The sequence below is a fragment of the Macaca thibetana genome, chromosome 2 (assembly GCF_024542745.1).
Source record: "Macaca thibetana thibetana isolate TM-01 chromosome 2, ASM2454274v1, whole genome shotgun sequence".
In the NCBI taxonomy this organism is placed as follows: domain Eukaryota; kingdom Metazoa; phylum Chordata; class Mammalia; order Primates; family Cercopithecidae; genus Macaca; species Macaca thibetana.
This window is the reverse complement of record NC_065579.1, coordinates 98,843,622-98,861,101: the sequence shown is the minus strand read 5'-3', so window position 1 is coordinate 98,861,101 and position 17,480 is coordinate 98,843,622. Positions and strand designations below refer to the sequence as shown.

Here is a 17,480-nt window from a genome sequence, read left to right as displayed (position 1 = left end):
GGCGAGGCGCGCACCCAAGAGCCTGAAGCTACACAGCATTAATCTGTAAAAAGCCCTGATAATTTCCCCTCAAATGTTTTATTTTGAAAATATCAGAGTACATAAAAGTTGAAAGTATGGCACATTGAATACCCGTATTTTCCATCTGGACTCAACAACGAACATTTTGCTATGTTTGCCTGATCTCTCAATACGTACTTAAAATCTTTTTTTTTTTTTTTAAGTTGTAAACATCAGAACATTCATTCCAAATACTTCAACATGCATCTCTTAAGATTAAGAATATTCTTCAAACTACCATCACCGTCACAGGTAAGAAAATTAACAAAAATTCCCTAATACCATCTAATAACCAATCATATTCAAATTTCCCAATTGTCTTAAAACATGTATAACTTTTTTTTCAAATCAGTTTCACACACTTTATTTGGTTATGGCTCTTTAGTTTTGGGTTTTGGTTGTCATTGTTGGTTTTTACTTTTTATTTTGAAATGATAGATTCACAGGAAGATGCGAAGATAGCACCCTTCACCCACTTTCCCCTCATGGTTACATCTTACATAATATGAAAAAGGAAATCAACATTGGTACAGTATGTGTGTATACTTTTGTCATTTTTAGCACATATAGATTTGTCTAACCACCACAATCAAGATACACTAGTGTTCCACCACCATCAAGACTTTCCTGGTGCTACCTCTTTATAGTTACATCCAACCCTCTCCCCATTTTCCCTCCCACCATCCCTAACCTTTGGCAACCATTAATCCATTTTTCATCTCTATAGTTTTATCATTTTGAGAATGTTATATGAACATTTTCATATACAATATGGCCTTTTGTGATTATTTTCACTCAGCATTAATTTTCTTGAAATTTATTTGAGTTGTTACGGATATCAATAAGTCAGTCAATTTTATTGCAGAGTAACAAGTATTCCATGGTAATACATAAACCACAATTTGTTTTAACCATCTAAGGAAGGATATATGGGTTGCCTACAGGTTTTGACCATTACAAATAAAGCTGCTATGAGCATTCATATACACGTTTTTGTGTGAACCCAAGTCTTCATTTCTCTGGGATAAATGCCCAGGAGTGCAATTCCTGAGGCATGACATACACGTTTGGTTTTACAAGAAACTGCCAAATTATATTCCAGAGTGGCTATACCATTTTACATTTCCAGAGAAACAGTATCAGATCCTGTTTCTCTGCATCCTTGCCAGCAGTTACCACCATTAAAAAGAAAAAAAAAAAAAAGCTATTCTGATAGGAATGTGGTGATATCTCATGATTTTGCTTTGCATTTCCCTCATGCCTAATGATGTTGAACATTTTTTCATTTGCTTATTTGCTATGTATACTTCAGTGAAATGTCTTTTATTTTCTAATTGTATTTGCTTATTACTGTTAAATTTTGAAAGTTCTTTATGTAGTTTCATACAAATCCTTTGTTGGATATGATTTGCAGATATTTTCTCCCAACCTGTAATATCTTTTCATCTTTGTAAAAATGTCTTTACAGAGCAAATTATCTTAATTTTGATGAAGTCCAATTTAACATTTTTTTTTCCTTCCAAGGAGCATGCTTTTGAGTCATCTGAGCCTTCTTAGCTCAGTCCTGGGTCCTGAAGTTGTTGGTTTACTGCCTATGGATATCCAATTGCTCCAACAGTATTTGCTGAAAAGGCTATCCCTCCTCCATTGAATTGCTTTTGCCCCTGTCAAAAATCAATTGGCCATTTATGTGAGTCTATTTCTGGTTCTTAGTAGCTAATGGCTCTTTAGTATCATCTTTTAAAAACAAGCCTCCTCATCCATGTTTTATACCTTTCATATGGAAATTTTCATACATACACAAAAGCAGAGAATGGTATAATAAACTCACAGTAGACTCAGACAGCTTGAATAATTTTCAGTCCCCTCTCTTTTTCATCATCATCATATTTTGAAGAAGAATCCAGGGCAGCTTTCTTATACAATATTCCATGTTCTGGATTTGTTTCTCGTGGTGTCTTTTATTTGTTCCTCTGCCTCCTGTATTTCCTGTAACCTGGCAATGAGGTCCAAGAAGCTTAATGAAATTCAGGTTGAACATTTTTCAGCTTATTACATCACAGGAGGTGGCACATTATGTGGGCTGTCTCAATCTAAGCAATGTTACATTTTGTTACTTGCTGAAGAGGCAAATGACAGCAGTCTCTACTGTTAAACTACATATGTCCTTTGCAATTATTGTATAAGCTGGGGTGATTCTTCTACAACATAGATGAAGCATTTTCATATTCATTATCTCATAAGAACTTTGTGAGGTAGATATTCTTCCTCCTGTTTGACAGATGAGGAATTCAAGGCTCCAAGAGCTGAAGAGATTTTTTCTGAGGCAGATGGCAAAACGTGACCCACATCCAGGTCTTAAGACTTTAAGCCTTAGGCCCCTTCCAGTTTTCACTCTTGGTTAGCTTTCATTCTAATGAGGAACCAGCCCCCAAGAACTGTGGGGTTGAATTAGTAACATTTATGATAATCAAAATACCACTCTGACATTACTAAAAAAGATAATCTTCATATTCAGATATTATTCACAGTCCAGCTACAGAAACAGAACTTTGAGAATTACAACATTAAAATTACCAACTCAAAAATATAGACTGAGTTAAAACCTACAAATGTACTCAAGGACACAGAATGGTTCACAGGGGTTAATGGGCACTGACTGCATTGGCTTAATCAGTGAAGAGCTTGGCTCCGTAAGAAAAATTTATGACCCAGTAAATTTAGTGCTGGGACAGAATGCTGTTTCATGAGTAACAGGCTATCATTTGACAGCAATGATGGAATATTGATTAGAATTGACAATGACTGTGGCGGGGATCATCAGCTCAACTGCTCGGTCAAGGATTTTTTCCCTCTGGATAGGGAAAGCAGGGTACCACTGCCCTTCCATTTTAACACTCTACATCTGTTAAGTTTCAAATTCAAAAGCTGGAAAATAAATTGTTTTCCTTGGCATCACTGTTAATGGCTGGCCATAACATTTTTTTCCATACACATAAACTAGATATATAATCTATTAACTCCCTTATTTTTTTTATTTTTTATTTTTTTGAGACAGAGTCTCTCTCAGTCGCCCAGGCTGGAGTGCAGTGGCGCGATCTCGGCTCACTGCAAGCTCCGCCTCCTGGGTTCTCGCCATTCTTCTGCCTCAGCCTCCCGAGTAGCTGGGACTACAGTCGCCCGCCACTACGCCCGGCTAATTTTTTTTTTTTTTTTTTGTATTTTTAGTAGAGATGGGGTTTCACCGTGTCGGCCTGGATGGTCTCGATCTCCTGATCTCATGATCCACCCGTCTCGGCCTCCCAAAGTGCTGGGATTACAGGCGTGAGCCACCGTGCCCGGCCTAACTCCCTTATTTTTAAAGGTAAATTAAAAAAATTATTCTTACAGCACTAAATTCCAGTTAGCTATTCACCATACTTCCTCTTACAAAAATGAGCATCTTTTAGGTTCATAGAATCCCCCATTCTAATATTGACTTAATACACAAACTTACGTGATCCCATGTTTTAAACTTTGACCATAACCTCTTTTATCCAACTTTATTGACAACTGAATGATTTCAAAAAGCACTTTCACAAAGATCCTTTCACGTAACCCTCACAACAACCCTGTGAGGTAGGTATCATGTCAACATTTGACAGGAAACTGAGGCTTTAGGGCTGACTTAATAACATCACATGGCCATTAAGGGAAAGCCAGGAATCAAAGGTAGGTCTTCTGATTCCAAATCCAGTGCTCTTCTTAGGTTGTCCTCATCAGCAGACTCTTGTCCACTCAACTCCACACCTGACCATTCTGGATCATACTGTCTTCAGGTTTTCTATAGCAGTGACGCTATCTTTAAAATGCATACTATACACATTTTAAAAACCAATGTCCACTTTTTATGATTAAATTTTTAATTTTATTAATAAATTTATTTTTATTTATTAAAGATGGGTCTCCCTATGTTGCCCAAGTTTGTCTCCAACTCCTGGGCTCAAGTGATCTTCCCACCTCGGCCTCCCAAAGTCCTGGGACTACAGGAGTGAGCCACTGCACCCAGCCCATGTCTACTTTTTAATACAAAGATATTGTTGCTGTCATTTACAACTATGTTATTAGATTTGAATTATGTTTTTGTAGACTTGAAAGTTGGGATGAACTTTCTTTTATTTTTTCAGACAGAGTTTTGCTCTTGTTGCCCAGGCTGGAGTGTAATGGCATGCTCTCAGCTCACTGCAACCTCCGCCCTCCCGGGTTCAAGTGATTCTCCTGCCTCAGCCTCCTGAGTAGCTGGGATTACAGGCATGTGCCCCCATGCCTGGATAATTTTTGTATTTTAGTAGAGATGGGGTTTCACTATGTTGGTCAGGCTGGGCTCAAAATCCTGACCTCAGGTGATCCACTCGCTTCGGCCTCCCAAACTGCTGAGATTACAGGTGTGAGCCACCACGCCCGGCCTATTAACTTTCTTCTATATGCTACTCATTTGTCTATTAAAGAGTAAATAATAAACTTTTTTCTTAGAAGAAATATATATCATTTGTCCAACAGTTACTTAAGTAGGCAGGGATTCTATTCCATTTTATATATGACACTAGATTTTCTGAATCTCAATCTTGGACTCATGGGTGTTTTGTAGCCAAGACAATTCCTCAATGGTATGGATTTTCTGTTGAAGATGAATGCTGGAAGTCTGACAGAATTCTTTTTCAGACACATCACATTCACAAGGTTTTTCATCTGTGTGGATTTTCTGATGTACAGTAAGGTTTTTTCTTTGCCTAAAAACTTTACTACAATCATTACACCCATAGGGTTTCTCCCCTGTGTGAATTCTCTGGTGGCCAACTAAATTCCTCTTAGAAGTAAAGGATTTCCTACACTTCTCACACTCATAAGGTTTTTCCCCAGTGTGCATTCTCTGATGTACAACAAGGTTTTTATTCTGACTAAAGTCTTTTCCACACTCATTACATTTATAAGGTTTCTCTCCAGTGTGGATTCTTTGATGTACCATAAGATTTCTACTAGAGGTAAGGACTTTCCTACATATAAGACATTCGTAGGTTTTTTCTCCACTGTGAATTCTTTGATGTTCAATTAGGTTTCTGTTGTAGGTAAAACCTTTTCCACACTCATTGCATGCATAGGGCTTCTCGCCAGTGTGGATCCTCTGATGGGCTATAAGGTTTGAGCGGTAACTGAAGACTTTCCCACAGTCATTACATTTATAAGATTTTTCCCTCGTGTGAATTCTCTGATGTCCAATGAGGCTTTTCTTCAGAATGAAGCATTTGCCACACTCATCACACTCATAGGGTTTCTCACCACTGTGGATTCTCTTATGCTCAATGAGGTTTCTGTTTGAACTGAAAGCTCTTCCACACTCACCACATTCAAAGGGTTTTTCTCCAGTGTGGATTCTCCGATGTACAAGCAGGCTTGAATTGTAACTGAAAGCCTTCCCACAATCTTCACATTTGTAGGCTTTCTCTTGTGTATGGAGTTTCTGATGGACCATAAAACTTTTGCTCATAATAAAGGTTTTCCCACACTCTTGACATTCATATGGCTTCTCCCCATTATGGAGTCTCTCATGGTCAATGAGGTTTCTGTTTGAACCGAAGACCTTGCCACAATCTTTACATTCATAGAGATTCTCTCCAGTGTGGAACCTTTGATGTAAAATGAGGCTCTTCTTCAGAATAAAAACTTTCCCACATTCATTACATTCATAGGGCTTCTCCCCATTGTGGAGTCTCTGGTGGTCAAAAAGGTAAGCACTTTGAGTAAAGGCTTTCCCACATTCAGTGCATTTATAAGGTTTCTCTCTGCTGTGCATCCTCTTATGGTCAAGGAAGTTTGACTTAGAACTGAAAATCTTCCCACACTTTTTACAACCAAAGGTTTTCTTTTCTGTGTGGACTCTCTGATGTAAGAGGAGGCTTTTACTTCGAATGAAAACTTTTCCACATTCTTTACACTTGTAAGGGTTCTCTGCACTGTGGAGTCGCTGATGGTCAATAAGGTAAGTGGTCTGAGCAAAGGTCTTTCCACATTCATCACATTTATAGGGTTTTTCCCCAGAGTGGATTCTCTGGTGCAGAATGAGGCTCTTCTTCAGAATGAAAGCTTTCTGACACTTGTTACATTTATAAGGTTCTTCCCCTTTGTGGAGCCTCTGATGGTCAATGAGGTAAGCATTCTGAGAGAAAACTTTCCCACATTCATTACACTTATAAGGTCTCTCCCCTGAATGGCGCCTTAGATGTATAATTAGGCCTGAGTGTCTATAGAAGCCCTTTCCACACTCCTTACACTTATAAGGTTTCTCCCCAGTGTGGATCCTCTGATGGTTTAGAAGGTAAGCACTTTGAGAAAATGCTTTCCCACATTCATTACATTTATAAGGTTTCTCCCCTGAATGGTTCCGTAAATGCATTAGAAGGCTCGAACGCTGAATAAAGCCTTTTCCACATTCCTTACATTTATGAGGTTTCTCACCAGTGTGGATTCTCCGATGGTTTATAAGATGGGAGATTTTATTAAAATGCTTACAACATATATCACATTTATAAAACTTCTTTCCTTCAGTACCTATTAAAGTTTCAGAAATAGCTGAACTGAAAGTCAAGCTGTCTCCAAATTCCTTCCACTTTTGGCCTTGTTTCTCTGGTGGAGTCCTTTTCTTCTTGTCTCGTTCACACAGGGAACCTTTCTTCACTGTATCTGCCCTTTCATCTGTTTCATTTCCCCACTGACTTGCCAAAACTTGCCATTCACACTCTTCTTCAAAATCAAGGACCTGGGGAACACTTCCTTGAAGTCTTTTTGATGTTCCTTTATGAGAGTCTGCTCTTTGAGAACTACTTGGCTTTGATGTCACCTCCTCATTCTCAGTCATGGTCTCCCATTCTGGTAAAAGGAATTAAAAATGCAAATGTTACCATGTCCCTGTGTTTGGAAGAATAGGATCTTCAAATGACTTTAAAACATTCTAGGAAGGCACACTTTAATATGCATACAAAAAGGAGAAACTTTTCATTAAATGAAGGTACAAAGATTAATGCTACACTGACAAGATGTTGTAAATGGATTAACATACAACTCAGGTTGAGACATTTTTAAGTGCTTTGTCTTCAGGAAGCAGATGGAAAAATACAAATAATGCTGAGAAACAGAAGCAAGGAAAACCAGAGAGAAAACATAGGATCTTACGGAGGTGGTTCATATCTAAGGAACTTGGATAGAAGAGCAAGAACCATTTGTATTACAAGTAACTTTCTTTTTTATTTTCTTCATGTTAGAAAGATGGAAACTTTAAGGGAAGGAAAATATATGTAAGGACTCTGAAAGGCAATTTTTAATTTTTGAAAAGTCAAAGGCATGAATATTTTTTAACTGGTTGAAAGCAATTAACCAACAGAAAAGAAATCCATCGAAAAGCAACTTAATCCTTAGAATTTATATATAACTCCTACTCCGTTTAAAATTAAGAATTGGAAAATTTAAAATTCATTTTAAAAAGGTCCGTTATGAACTCCCTTAATTACACATAAAACATAAAAGAAGAAATACAAAAAGAAAAGGGAAAATAAAATAAAAGTATGAAAACATCTGTAAAATGATGAGGCTGAACTAATCTCCAAGGTTCCTATCTACTCCAATAGTCTCAAATATTTTAAAATACGAACAGTATGAAAATGTTTTGGAAGTTTACTTCCAAACTACCCAAGTGTGAGAGAAATTATGAGCCGGTTCCCCAAACTGTCTAATAAGTAAAGTTATGTGAATAACAGTAACATCATCTTCTCTTTGCATAACAATACTTCTATCTAAACAACGAGAGAAGATAAGAGTGCAGCCATTTTATTTCATTATACATTTCTTTAAGTTTATGAGAGGATGAGGATGGCAAAGATCCAATAAATATTAACTTGAACTACAGACATTCTTAGGTCAGGCCCTCATATCTCATCTCAACTGCCCTTCTCTCTAGGACTCAGGCAGGACTGCCAATCACACTACCCACACCACCTGGCTGCAGGGATGGGTATGTGTCTTAGGCCTATCCAATGCTGGTACTTCAGTTTCCTTATTCACAGTGAGGTTTCAAACATAAGGAGAGGCCAGGCACGGTGGATCATGCCTGTAATTCCAGTATTCTGGGAGGCTGAGGAGGGCGGATCACTTAAGGTCAGGAGTTTGAGAACAGCCTAGCCAACATGGTGAAACCCTGTCTCTACTAAAAATACAAAAATTGGCTGGGCATGGTGGTGCACACCTGTAATCCCAGCTACTCAGGAGGCTGAGGCAGGAGAATCACTTGAACCGGGGAGGTGGAGGTTGCAGTGAGTTGAGATCACACCACTGCATTCCAGCCTGGGTGACAGAGCAAGACTCCATCTCAAAACAAAACAAAACAAGAACAAAACAAACGAAAAACAAAGACAAGAAGAATGCTGGTGGAGAGGGGGAGCTGCTTCTATATAATGAAACAAGCTTTAAGGAAATGAAGTGTTACAAGTAGTTAAACTGAGATGGAAAATGGTTAAGAAATTAGGAACTCTTATATCAGTAGCTAATTAGCTGGTTAAACTATTTAATATATGGGCCTCTTGAACTTTTTAAGACTTTGTAGAAAAATGTCAGAATGATAGAGGGAGCTGGTTACTTTCCATAACGTTTGGTCAATGAAGCCTGCAAGAAAGAGACACAGGCTTTCCTACCTCTAACACTCCCCGCCTTTCATCTGCTCCAATTCATGCGTACCTTCTGTCAATGATCTTTCCAATATGTAAATTTGATCATGTCACTTACCTGCTCAAAACACCTAACTCTTCATTGCCTACAGGACAAAGCAGAAATAACCAGTGGAGTCAAAGGGATAACTTCACCCACTGCCTATTTTTCTGGTATCTATTAATGTCAGTACCTCTTACGCCCCTAGACTGTAGCCACAGTGAACTACATGCAGCTGCCCAAACATGTCATTTCTTGCCTATCACTGCCCGTGTCCTTTCCTCTTCCTGAATTGCTCTTCCTCTTTCCAAGTCACCATCCAAGCCCGTACCTATACCCTTTAAAACTAAGCTCTAAAGTCACTCTCTGGACATTAACATTGATCTTAAAAAAATAAAAAGGAGTATAAACGATACTACCAATGATACTGTGCCAATAAATTAAGACAACTTAGAAGAAATAGGCAAATTCCTAGAAAGCCACAAACTACTAAAACTGACTCAAGAAAAAAAGGAAAATCTGAGTAGGTCTACAGCAGGGAAAGAAACTGAATCAGTAATTAAAAAAAAAAAAAAAATTACCCCCACCCTCTGCCCACACACAAAAAGCCCAGGCCCAGGTTGCTTCACTGGCAAATTCTACCAGACCTTAAAAGAATACCATTTCTTCACAAATTCTTCCAATAAACATAAACATTTCCCAACGAATTCTATGAAGCTGGTATTGCCCTGATAGCAAAACCAGACATAACCATCACAAAAAAGAGAACTATAGATAAATATAGCTTATGAATACAAACATAAAAATCCTTAACAAAATGCTAACTAACCAAATCTAGCAGGACATAAAAAGAATTGTACACCATGACCAGGTGAGATTTATCACAGGAAAATAATGTTGGTATAATACTAGGAAACCAATTAATGTAATACACCATATCAACAAAATGAAAAACAAAAACCACATCATCATGTCAATAGATAAAACACTCCATAGTGATAAAAACACTCAACAAAGTAGGAATAGAAAGGGATTTCTGGCCAGGCACAGTGGCTCATGCCTGTAATCCCAGTGCTTTGGCAAGCCAAGGTAGGTGGATCACTTGAGGCCGAGAGTTTGAGACCAGCTTGGGGAACATGGTGAGCCACTGTCTCTACAGAAAAAAATAAAATAAAAATAAAAACAAATAATTAGCTTGGTGTGTGCCTGTGGTCCTAGATATGTGGGAGGCTGAGATAAGAGGACTAGGAGGATTACTTCAGCCCAGGAAGTTGAGGATGTAGTGAGCTGTGATCACGCCACTGCACTTTAGCCTGGGCAACAGAGTAAGACCCTGTTGAAAAAAATTAAATTATATTTCATGGTGGAAGACTGAATGGGTTCTCTCTGAGAACAAGAAAAGGCTATCTGCTCTTGCCACTTCTAGTCAACATGTACTGGAGGTTCTAGCCAGAGCAATTACGTAAGAGAAAGAAAGAAAAGGCATCCAGATTGTAAAGGAAGAAGTAAAATTATCTCTATTTGCAGATGACAAAATCTTGCATATAGACAATCCTTAGAAATCACTAAAAAACTATTAAAACTAATAAATAAGTACAGCAAGATTGCAGGATACAAGCTCAACATATAAAAATCAGTCTGACATGGTGGCAGACACCTGTAGTCCCAGCTACTCAGTAGGTTTAGGCTGAGGAATGCTTGAGCCCAGGAGCTCAAGGTCAGCCTCAGACACGTATAAAACCCCATCTCATTAAAAAAAAAAAAATGGTATTTCTATCCATTAGTATTAAATAATCCACAAAGGAAATTAATAAAACATTAATAATGGTCTCAGAAACAAGATCAGGATAAATTTAACAAAAGAAGTGAAAAACTTATATTCTGAAAAACTACAAAACATTATTGAAAGAAGCTCACGGCTTAAATAAATGGAAAGAAACCTCATGTTCAAAGATTAAAAGATTTAACATTAATAAATGGCAGTACTCCTCAAATTGATCTACAGATTCATTGCAATCCCTATCAAAATCTCAGCTTGTTTCTTCAAAGATATTGACCAGCTGATATCAAAATTAGATGGAAAGTCAAGAGACCTAGAGTAGCTAAAACAATCTTGAAAAAGAACATAGTTGGAGGACTCACACCTTTTTATTTCAAAATGTACTATGAAGCCAAAATAGTAAGAGAGGGTGATACTGACATAAGGGTAGACATATAGATCAAAGGACTAGAATTGAGACTTTAGAAATAAACCCTCATATTTATAATCAACTGGTTTTTTTTAAAAGGGTGCCAAAACAATGCAATGGGGAAAGCGCAGTCTTTTCAACAAATGGTGCCTGGGATAAATGGTGCCATATGCAAAAGAATGAAGATGGATCCTTATCTCATACTATATACAAAAATTAACTCAAAATGGATAAAAGACTGCAATGTAAGAGCTAAAACTTAAAAGAAAACATAGACATAAATCTTCCCGGCCCTAGATTAGTGACAGTTTCTTAGATAGGACACCAAAAGCAGAAGCAACAAAAGAAAAAAAAAAACAAACTGGAACTCATCAAAATTAATGACTTTGTCCTTGAAAGGATACCATCAAGTAAGGGAAAAGTCACCAGGCCCAGTGGCTCATGCCTATAATGCCAGCACTTGGGGAGGCTGAGGCAGGAAGATCGCTTGAGGCCAGGAGTTCAAGACCAGCTTGGGCAACACAGTAAGACTCTGTCTCTACAAAAAATTTTAAAATTAGCCAGGCTGATGGGGTGCATTTGTAATCCCAGCTACTAGGGAGGCTGAGGTGAGAGGATCACTTGAGCCCAGGAGTTCAAGGCTGCAATAAGCTATGAACGCACCACTACACTCCAGCCTGGGCAACAGGGCAAGACCCCACAGAATGGGAGAATATATTTATAAGTCATATATCTGTTAAGGGACTTATATATGGAATATATAAAGAACTCTTACAACTTAGTAATAAAAAGACACATAACCCAGTTAAAATACAGACAAAGAATGTGAATAGACAGTTTTCTCCAAAGACATACATATAGTCAATAAGAACATAAAAAGCTGCTCGACATCACTAACCATCAGGGAAATGCACATCAAAACCACAGTGAGATATCATTTCAAACCCACTAGGATAGTTAAAATAAAAAAGACAGATAATATCAAGTGTTAGGGATGATGTAGAGAAACTGGAACCCTTATACACTGCTGGTAGGAGTGTAAAATGGTGCAATTGCTTTGGAAAACAGTCTGGAAGTTCCTCAAATGATTAAATACAGAGTTACCATAAGACTTAGCAATTCTACTCCTAGGTAGAAATGAAAACTTATATCCACACAAAAAATTGTACACAAATGTTCACAGCAGCATTATTCATAATGGACCAAAAGTGGAAGTACCTAAGTGTTCATCAACTGATAAATGGAGATATATCCATTCAATGGAATATCTGGCAATAAAAAGGAATAAAGAACTGATACCTGATACAACATGGATGAGCCTTAAAACACTATGCTAAGTAAAGGAAGCCAATCACCAATGACCACATATTGCATGATTCCATTTATATGAAATGTTTCAAATACACAAATCTATAGAGGTAGAAAGCAGATTGGTGCCTGCTAGGGCTGGATTGGAGGAATGAATTAGGTGAAATGAAGGTGGACTGCTGAAGGGTTGATGAAATTTTTCTTGTTTTCTTTGAGACAGAGTCTCACTCTGTCGCCCAGGCTGGAGTGCAGTGGCACGATCTCGGCTCACTGCCAGCTCCGTCTCCCGGGTTCACGCCATTCTCCCACCTCAGCCTCTCGAGTAGCTGGGACAACAGGCACCCGCCACCTGGCTAATTTTTTTTGTATTTTTAGTAGAGACGGGGTTTCACTGTGTTAGCCAGGAGGGTCTCGATCTCCTGACCTCATGATCTGCCCGCCTCGGCCTCCCAAAGTGTTGTGATACAGGCATGAGCCACCACGCCCGGCAGAAAATGTTTTTCAATTACTGTGGATGGTTGCACAACTCTGTGAATATACAACAACCACTGAACTGTACACTTTAAATGGTGAATTTTATGGCATGTTAAATATACCTCAGTAAAACTGCTATAAATCTTTCCCTCCTGGTGGAGGAACTAGGAACCATCCATCTCCTCCTCCCACTGTCCCAATCCTTCCATCATTCCCAGGCTCCTATGGGCTCACATAAACTTATGCATACTTTTATTATACAGAATGTGCCAAATTATATTGTAATTATAAGTGGAAATGTCTATCTCTCCAATTTGAATGTACTTTAAGGCAGGGGCTAAGCCTGACACAGGAGGTACTCAATATTTCTTAATACTTTCCTTCAAATTTTAGTCCAATCTCCTAAAGAAACATATACAAACATTTTACACAGTGAAGTAGTATGTACAAGTTATCTGGGAGTCTGCTTTTCTACCACAGTTTATCGATGCATGAAAATTGGGTACACAGAGTTGTCATAATATTTGATAGTGTCATAATATACTATTAGGTCAAAACACCATACTCTGCTTAGTACTTTATCTTAGGGAATTTGTTTTGCCCAACTTTTAACCATCATAGTTACCTGGGACTATTTTTAGACATATGACTTTTATTTCCTCTTTTTGAACCATTTCTTTAATGTATCCCCCTCAAATCAGAGTTACTAAGTCAGTGGAAATAAACACTGGGCATCTGCTTGCCCAAAGCCCCAACATTGAAGTGCACGCTTTTTAAAAAAAATTTATTAAAGTACGTTCAAGTTTCTTTTTCTTCAAAGAGCTGGAATAATCAAGCAACTACATTATTTTATTGTTTTTTTTTTTTAGTTTAACTCTTAGACCTATCTGGAATTTATTTTAGCGTACAGCATGAGGTATGGGTCCACAGTGAGTATGTTTCATAAAATTAGCCAATTAATCCATATAGTCCGTTTTAAAATTTTTAGAAAAGATTGATTACCGAATAAATACCTTTGGAACTACTGAAAGCCACTTGGGTTAAAAAACAAGCTAGGAGGGTGGTGCATACCTAGAGTCCCAGCTACTTGGGAGGCTAGGGTGGGAGGTTTGCTTGAGGCCAGGAGTTTGAGGCCAGCCTGGGCAGCGTAGTGAGACTGCCATCTCAAAAAACAACAAAACCCCTCCACGAGATGTCTATGTCATTCTATATATCAAGATAAATTGATAAATATCAAGATGGATTAAAGCTTAAATATCAAAATAAAATGATAAAAATATCTTAAGAAAATACAGCTGGGCATGGTGGCTCACGCCTGTAATCCCAGCACTTTGGGAGGCTGAGGCAGGTGGATCACCTGAGGTCAGGAGTTTAAGACCAGCCTGGCCAACATGGCAAAATCCTGTCTCTACTAAAAATACAAAAATTAGCTGAGCATGGTGGTGGGTGCCTGTAGTCCCAGCTACTTGGGAGGCTGAGGCAGGAGAATTGCTTTAACCCAGGAGGCAGAGGTTGCAGTGAGCTGAGATCGTGCCATTGCACTACAGCCTGGCCAACAAGTGAAACTCCATCTCAAAAAAAAAAAAAAGAAAATACAGGTGGGTTTAAAAAATAATTTTATGAGGAAAAAGACCAGTAAGACCATATAGGAAAATACTCCTAAGTTTGACAACATAAAAGGTTTTCTAAGGCTTAAAAAAAAATTAATAAATAATATTGAAAGGCAAACAAATGGGAAAAACATATGCAACAACTGACAAAGCATTAGCAGTAGTTCTATATATAGCAAGTGTATGAATAGGAGTAAAATGACGAGTAAACATATGAAGAGACTTCAATCACACTAATAATGAAAATATGAAAAACAAACAAACAAAAGATGGTATTCTTTATCTACCTAGCAAAGATTTAATTAAAAGACTGACCAAATCATGAGCATATCCAGGGGAAATTGACTCTCCTGTGTGCTCTTTCTGCGGGAGTTTAATTCAAGTATCATTGGTAGAATATAATTTGCGAATATGTATCAAAGTATAAAATCTACAGACTGTTTGACCCCCCACTGCCACTGCTGAGATACTAAAGGATACAGTCTCAAAAGTGTGAAAATATACAGTATAAATTATTAAAGACAATAAAATAATAAAGTTGCTAGGTACAAAATTAATATACAAAAAACCAGTACTTTCATATATGCAAATGACAATTAGAAAATATCAGAAAAGACTCCAATTCCAAAGAATAAATATTACCAGAAATATACAAGATCTAGACGATTTTAAAACATGCCTGACACATACAAAGGCAGTACAGAAAAAATGGAATGTTATGTAATGTTCTTGAATAGAAACACTCAGAATCATAAAGCTGTCAAAGTAAAGCATGATACACGGACCATGCAATACTCTGCAGCCATTTAAACTGATACTTTAAATCTGTATTTCAGTCAAAATTAGTTCCTGTGGCTGATTACCCAATTCTGAATGTTGATTTCTCCAAACAGAATTCTACACTTTTCTTCAAGTTCTAGTATAAATGCTACCTCTTTTATGGCCTTTCCTAATCCCCAGGAATGAAACTTATTGCCCTGTTTTCTGCATTTCCATCACACCAGGTTTATGCCACTCTTGTACCAATTATTTTACTCTGCCTTGCATATTTAATATTCCTGTAATAAACTCCTAAACCATCGTAAGCTATTTAAGGGCAGAATCACATCATTTTCACAGCTGTACCACGATAGGTATTTAATGTTTGCTGGAAGCAAAAATGGCTAACAAAAATTTTTAAAATATTCTTTTATTATTTATCAAATAAATCTATTTTAGAATATATAATTTTAAAATTATATTAGCAACAATTTAGAATTGTGGGATTACTCAGTACAAATGAAGGCAGAGCAAAAGGAGTGTTCTTATACATTACTGCTAAGAACAGAGAGAACAGGGATCGCTACAGAAAGTAATTTAGCAATATGAAGCAAGAGCCTTAAAGCCATTCAAACACTTATGCCCAGTAATTGTACCTCTAAAAATAATAAAACATTTTAGAAGGCCTTAGGCACAGAGACAGATGATTATTATAGCAATTATTCAAAATAAGGAAATGGCTGACTGAATTATGGTACAAATCATATAGCCAATATAGATAATAACTGCAAAGAGTTTGTAACATGTGAGAACACACACAAGGAAAGCAAGCTATAAAACTGTACACAGACACACAAACACACACATTTGAACAATGTAAAAAATCCCTCAAACATATAGATAAAACAGAAAGGTAATATATCAAAATGATAATAGTTATCTGGAAATAGCGATGTTAAGGAAGGTTTTTTTTCTTCTTTGTAATATTTGGTGTTTTCCAAAATAAGTATATGCTACTTTTATAATCAGAAAACAAATAAAGGGAAAATAAAGGTAAGCATCACAGAAAGAAGAGTCCTTACCTAGAGAGGTCACATTTCCATAATTCTCCAGCATCACATCCCAGTACAAGGCCCTCTGGATTGGGCCCAGACATGCCCATTCCTCTGAAGTGAAGCATACTGACACCTCCTCGAACATCACCAACTCCTGAAATAACAGGTGTGTGTGAGATTACCAATGCCCAGGAAGTTGCCTGTGGAAAGGTTCCCTTCACTTCTGGTGAAGGAATACACTGTGAGGCCGTGAGTGCACAATAGACATCAGGGAGACATAAGGAGATCACATGTAAAGTCTGTCTTCCAATAGCATAGACCTTGATTTAGAAATGGGAACTGACTGGACATCGAAGGACAAGGATGAGAGAGGGCACTTCAGCCACAGTTAGGCTGTGCAGTTGGGAAGGAAAGAGGATGCAAACCTTACCTGGGGCTGGGCTGTTAGGAGCATAAGTGCCATTAACTGATTTCTTGGGTTCTCTTCCTGGGAAAGGGCAGAAGCTTCAGGGGCAGGAGAATCTGAGGAAGGAGAAAAAGCTGCATATGGGACCTACAAACTTTTTCTGAGTGACCCCCACTTGCAGAGCTGGAATAACAAAAAGAGTAGGAATAAGAATGGATACAAGGCTGGGCGCAGTGGCTCATGTCTGTAATCCCAGCACTTTGGGAAGCCGAGGCAGGAGGATCACGAGGTCAAGAGATTGAGACCATCCTGGCAAACATGGTGAAACCCTGTCTCTATTAAAAATACAAAAAAATTAGCTGGGCGTGGTAGTGCGTGCCTGTAGTCCCAGCTACTCGGGAGGCTGAGGCAGGAGAATGGCTTGAACCCGGGAGGCAGAGGTTGCAGTGAGCCGAGATCGAGATTGAGATCGCACCATTGCACTCCAGCCTGGGCGACAGAGCGAAACTCCGTCTCAAAAAAACAAACAAAGAAACAAAAAGAGTGGATACAAGATCAGAGGGGCCCAAGAAAGAAAAAGAGAACAGCAGGAACAGCAGAAAGAAATTGGCACTGTAAGAGATTCCTAGACAGGGTAGCAGAGGAAGCAACTTCCCAGAAGTAGGGGGATGAGCCACAGAAAGGGTCCTGGAACAGCCCAAAGCCCAGAGCACTGAGTAAATACCATGCTGAGGATCCTGGAGGTTGAATGCCACTAGGTCAGTAGGAGGATGCGGGCAAATTTCAGCTGCTATGTGGCTGCCAGGAAGTACAGGAGGAAGTGTTGTTCCTGGGGCACTCACCGCCTTCTGGAGAGTGTCCTGATCCTGGACAAGGACTGGAACCTGGA

General features: G+C 38.3%; 1 protein-coding gene across 8 annotated transcripts in view; it reads right to left on the bottom strand.

Moving 5' to 3' along the window:
* Positions 1–59: 59 nt before the first annotated feature.
* The window catches only part of ZNF197 (zinc finger protein 197), a 55,635-nt gene continuing 38,214 nt past the window's right edge, over positions 60–17,480 (bottom strand). For 4 of the 8 annotated variants that reach the window (XM_050778392.1, XM_050778391.1, XM_050778394.1 and 1 more), the window contains 4 exons: positions 17,316–17,475; positions 16,616–16,707; positions 16,213–16,339; positions 60–6,963 (listed from right to left, as the gene is read on the bottom strand). In XM_050778392.1, coding sequence (XP_050634349.1) covers positions 4,643–6,963; positions 16,213–16,339; positions 16,616–16,707; positions 17,316–17,475 — 2,700 coding nt within the window. In that variant the 3' untranslated portion in view covers positions 60–4,642. The remainder of the gene's footprint in view (positions 6,964–16,212; positions 16,340–16,615; positions 16,708–17,315; positions 17,476–17,480) is intronic. The other 4 variants (XM_050778400.1, XM_050778399.1, XM_050778395.1 and 1 more) reach the window with 2 other exon arrangements.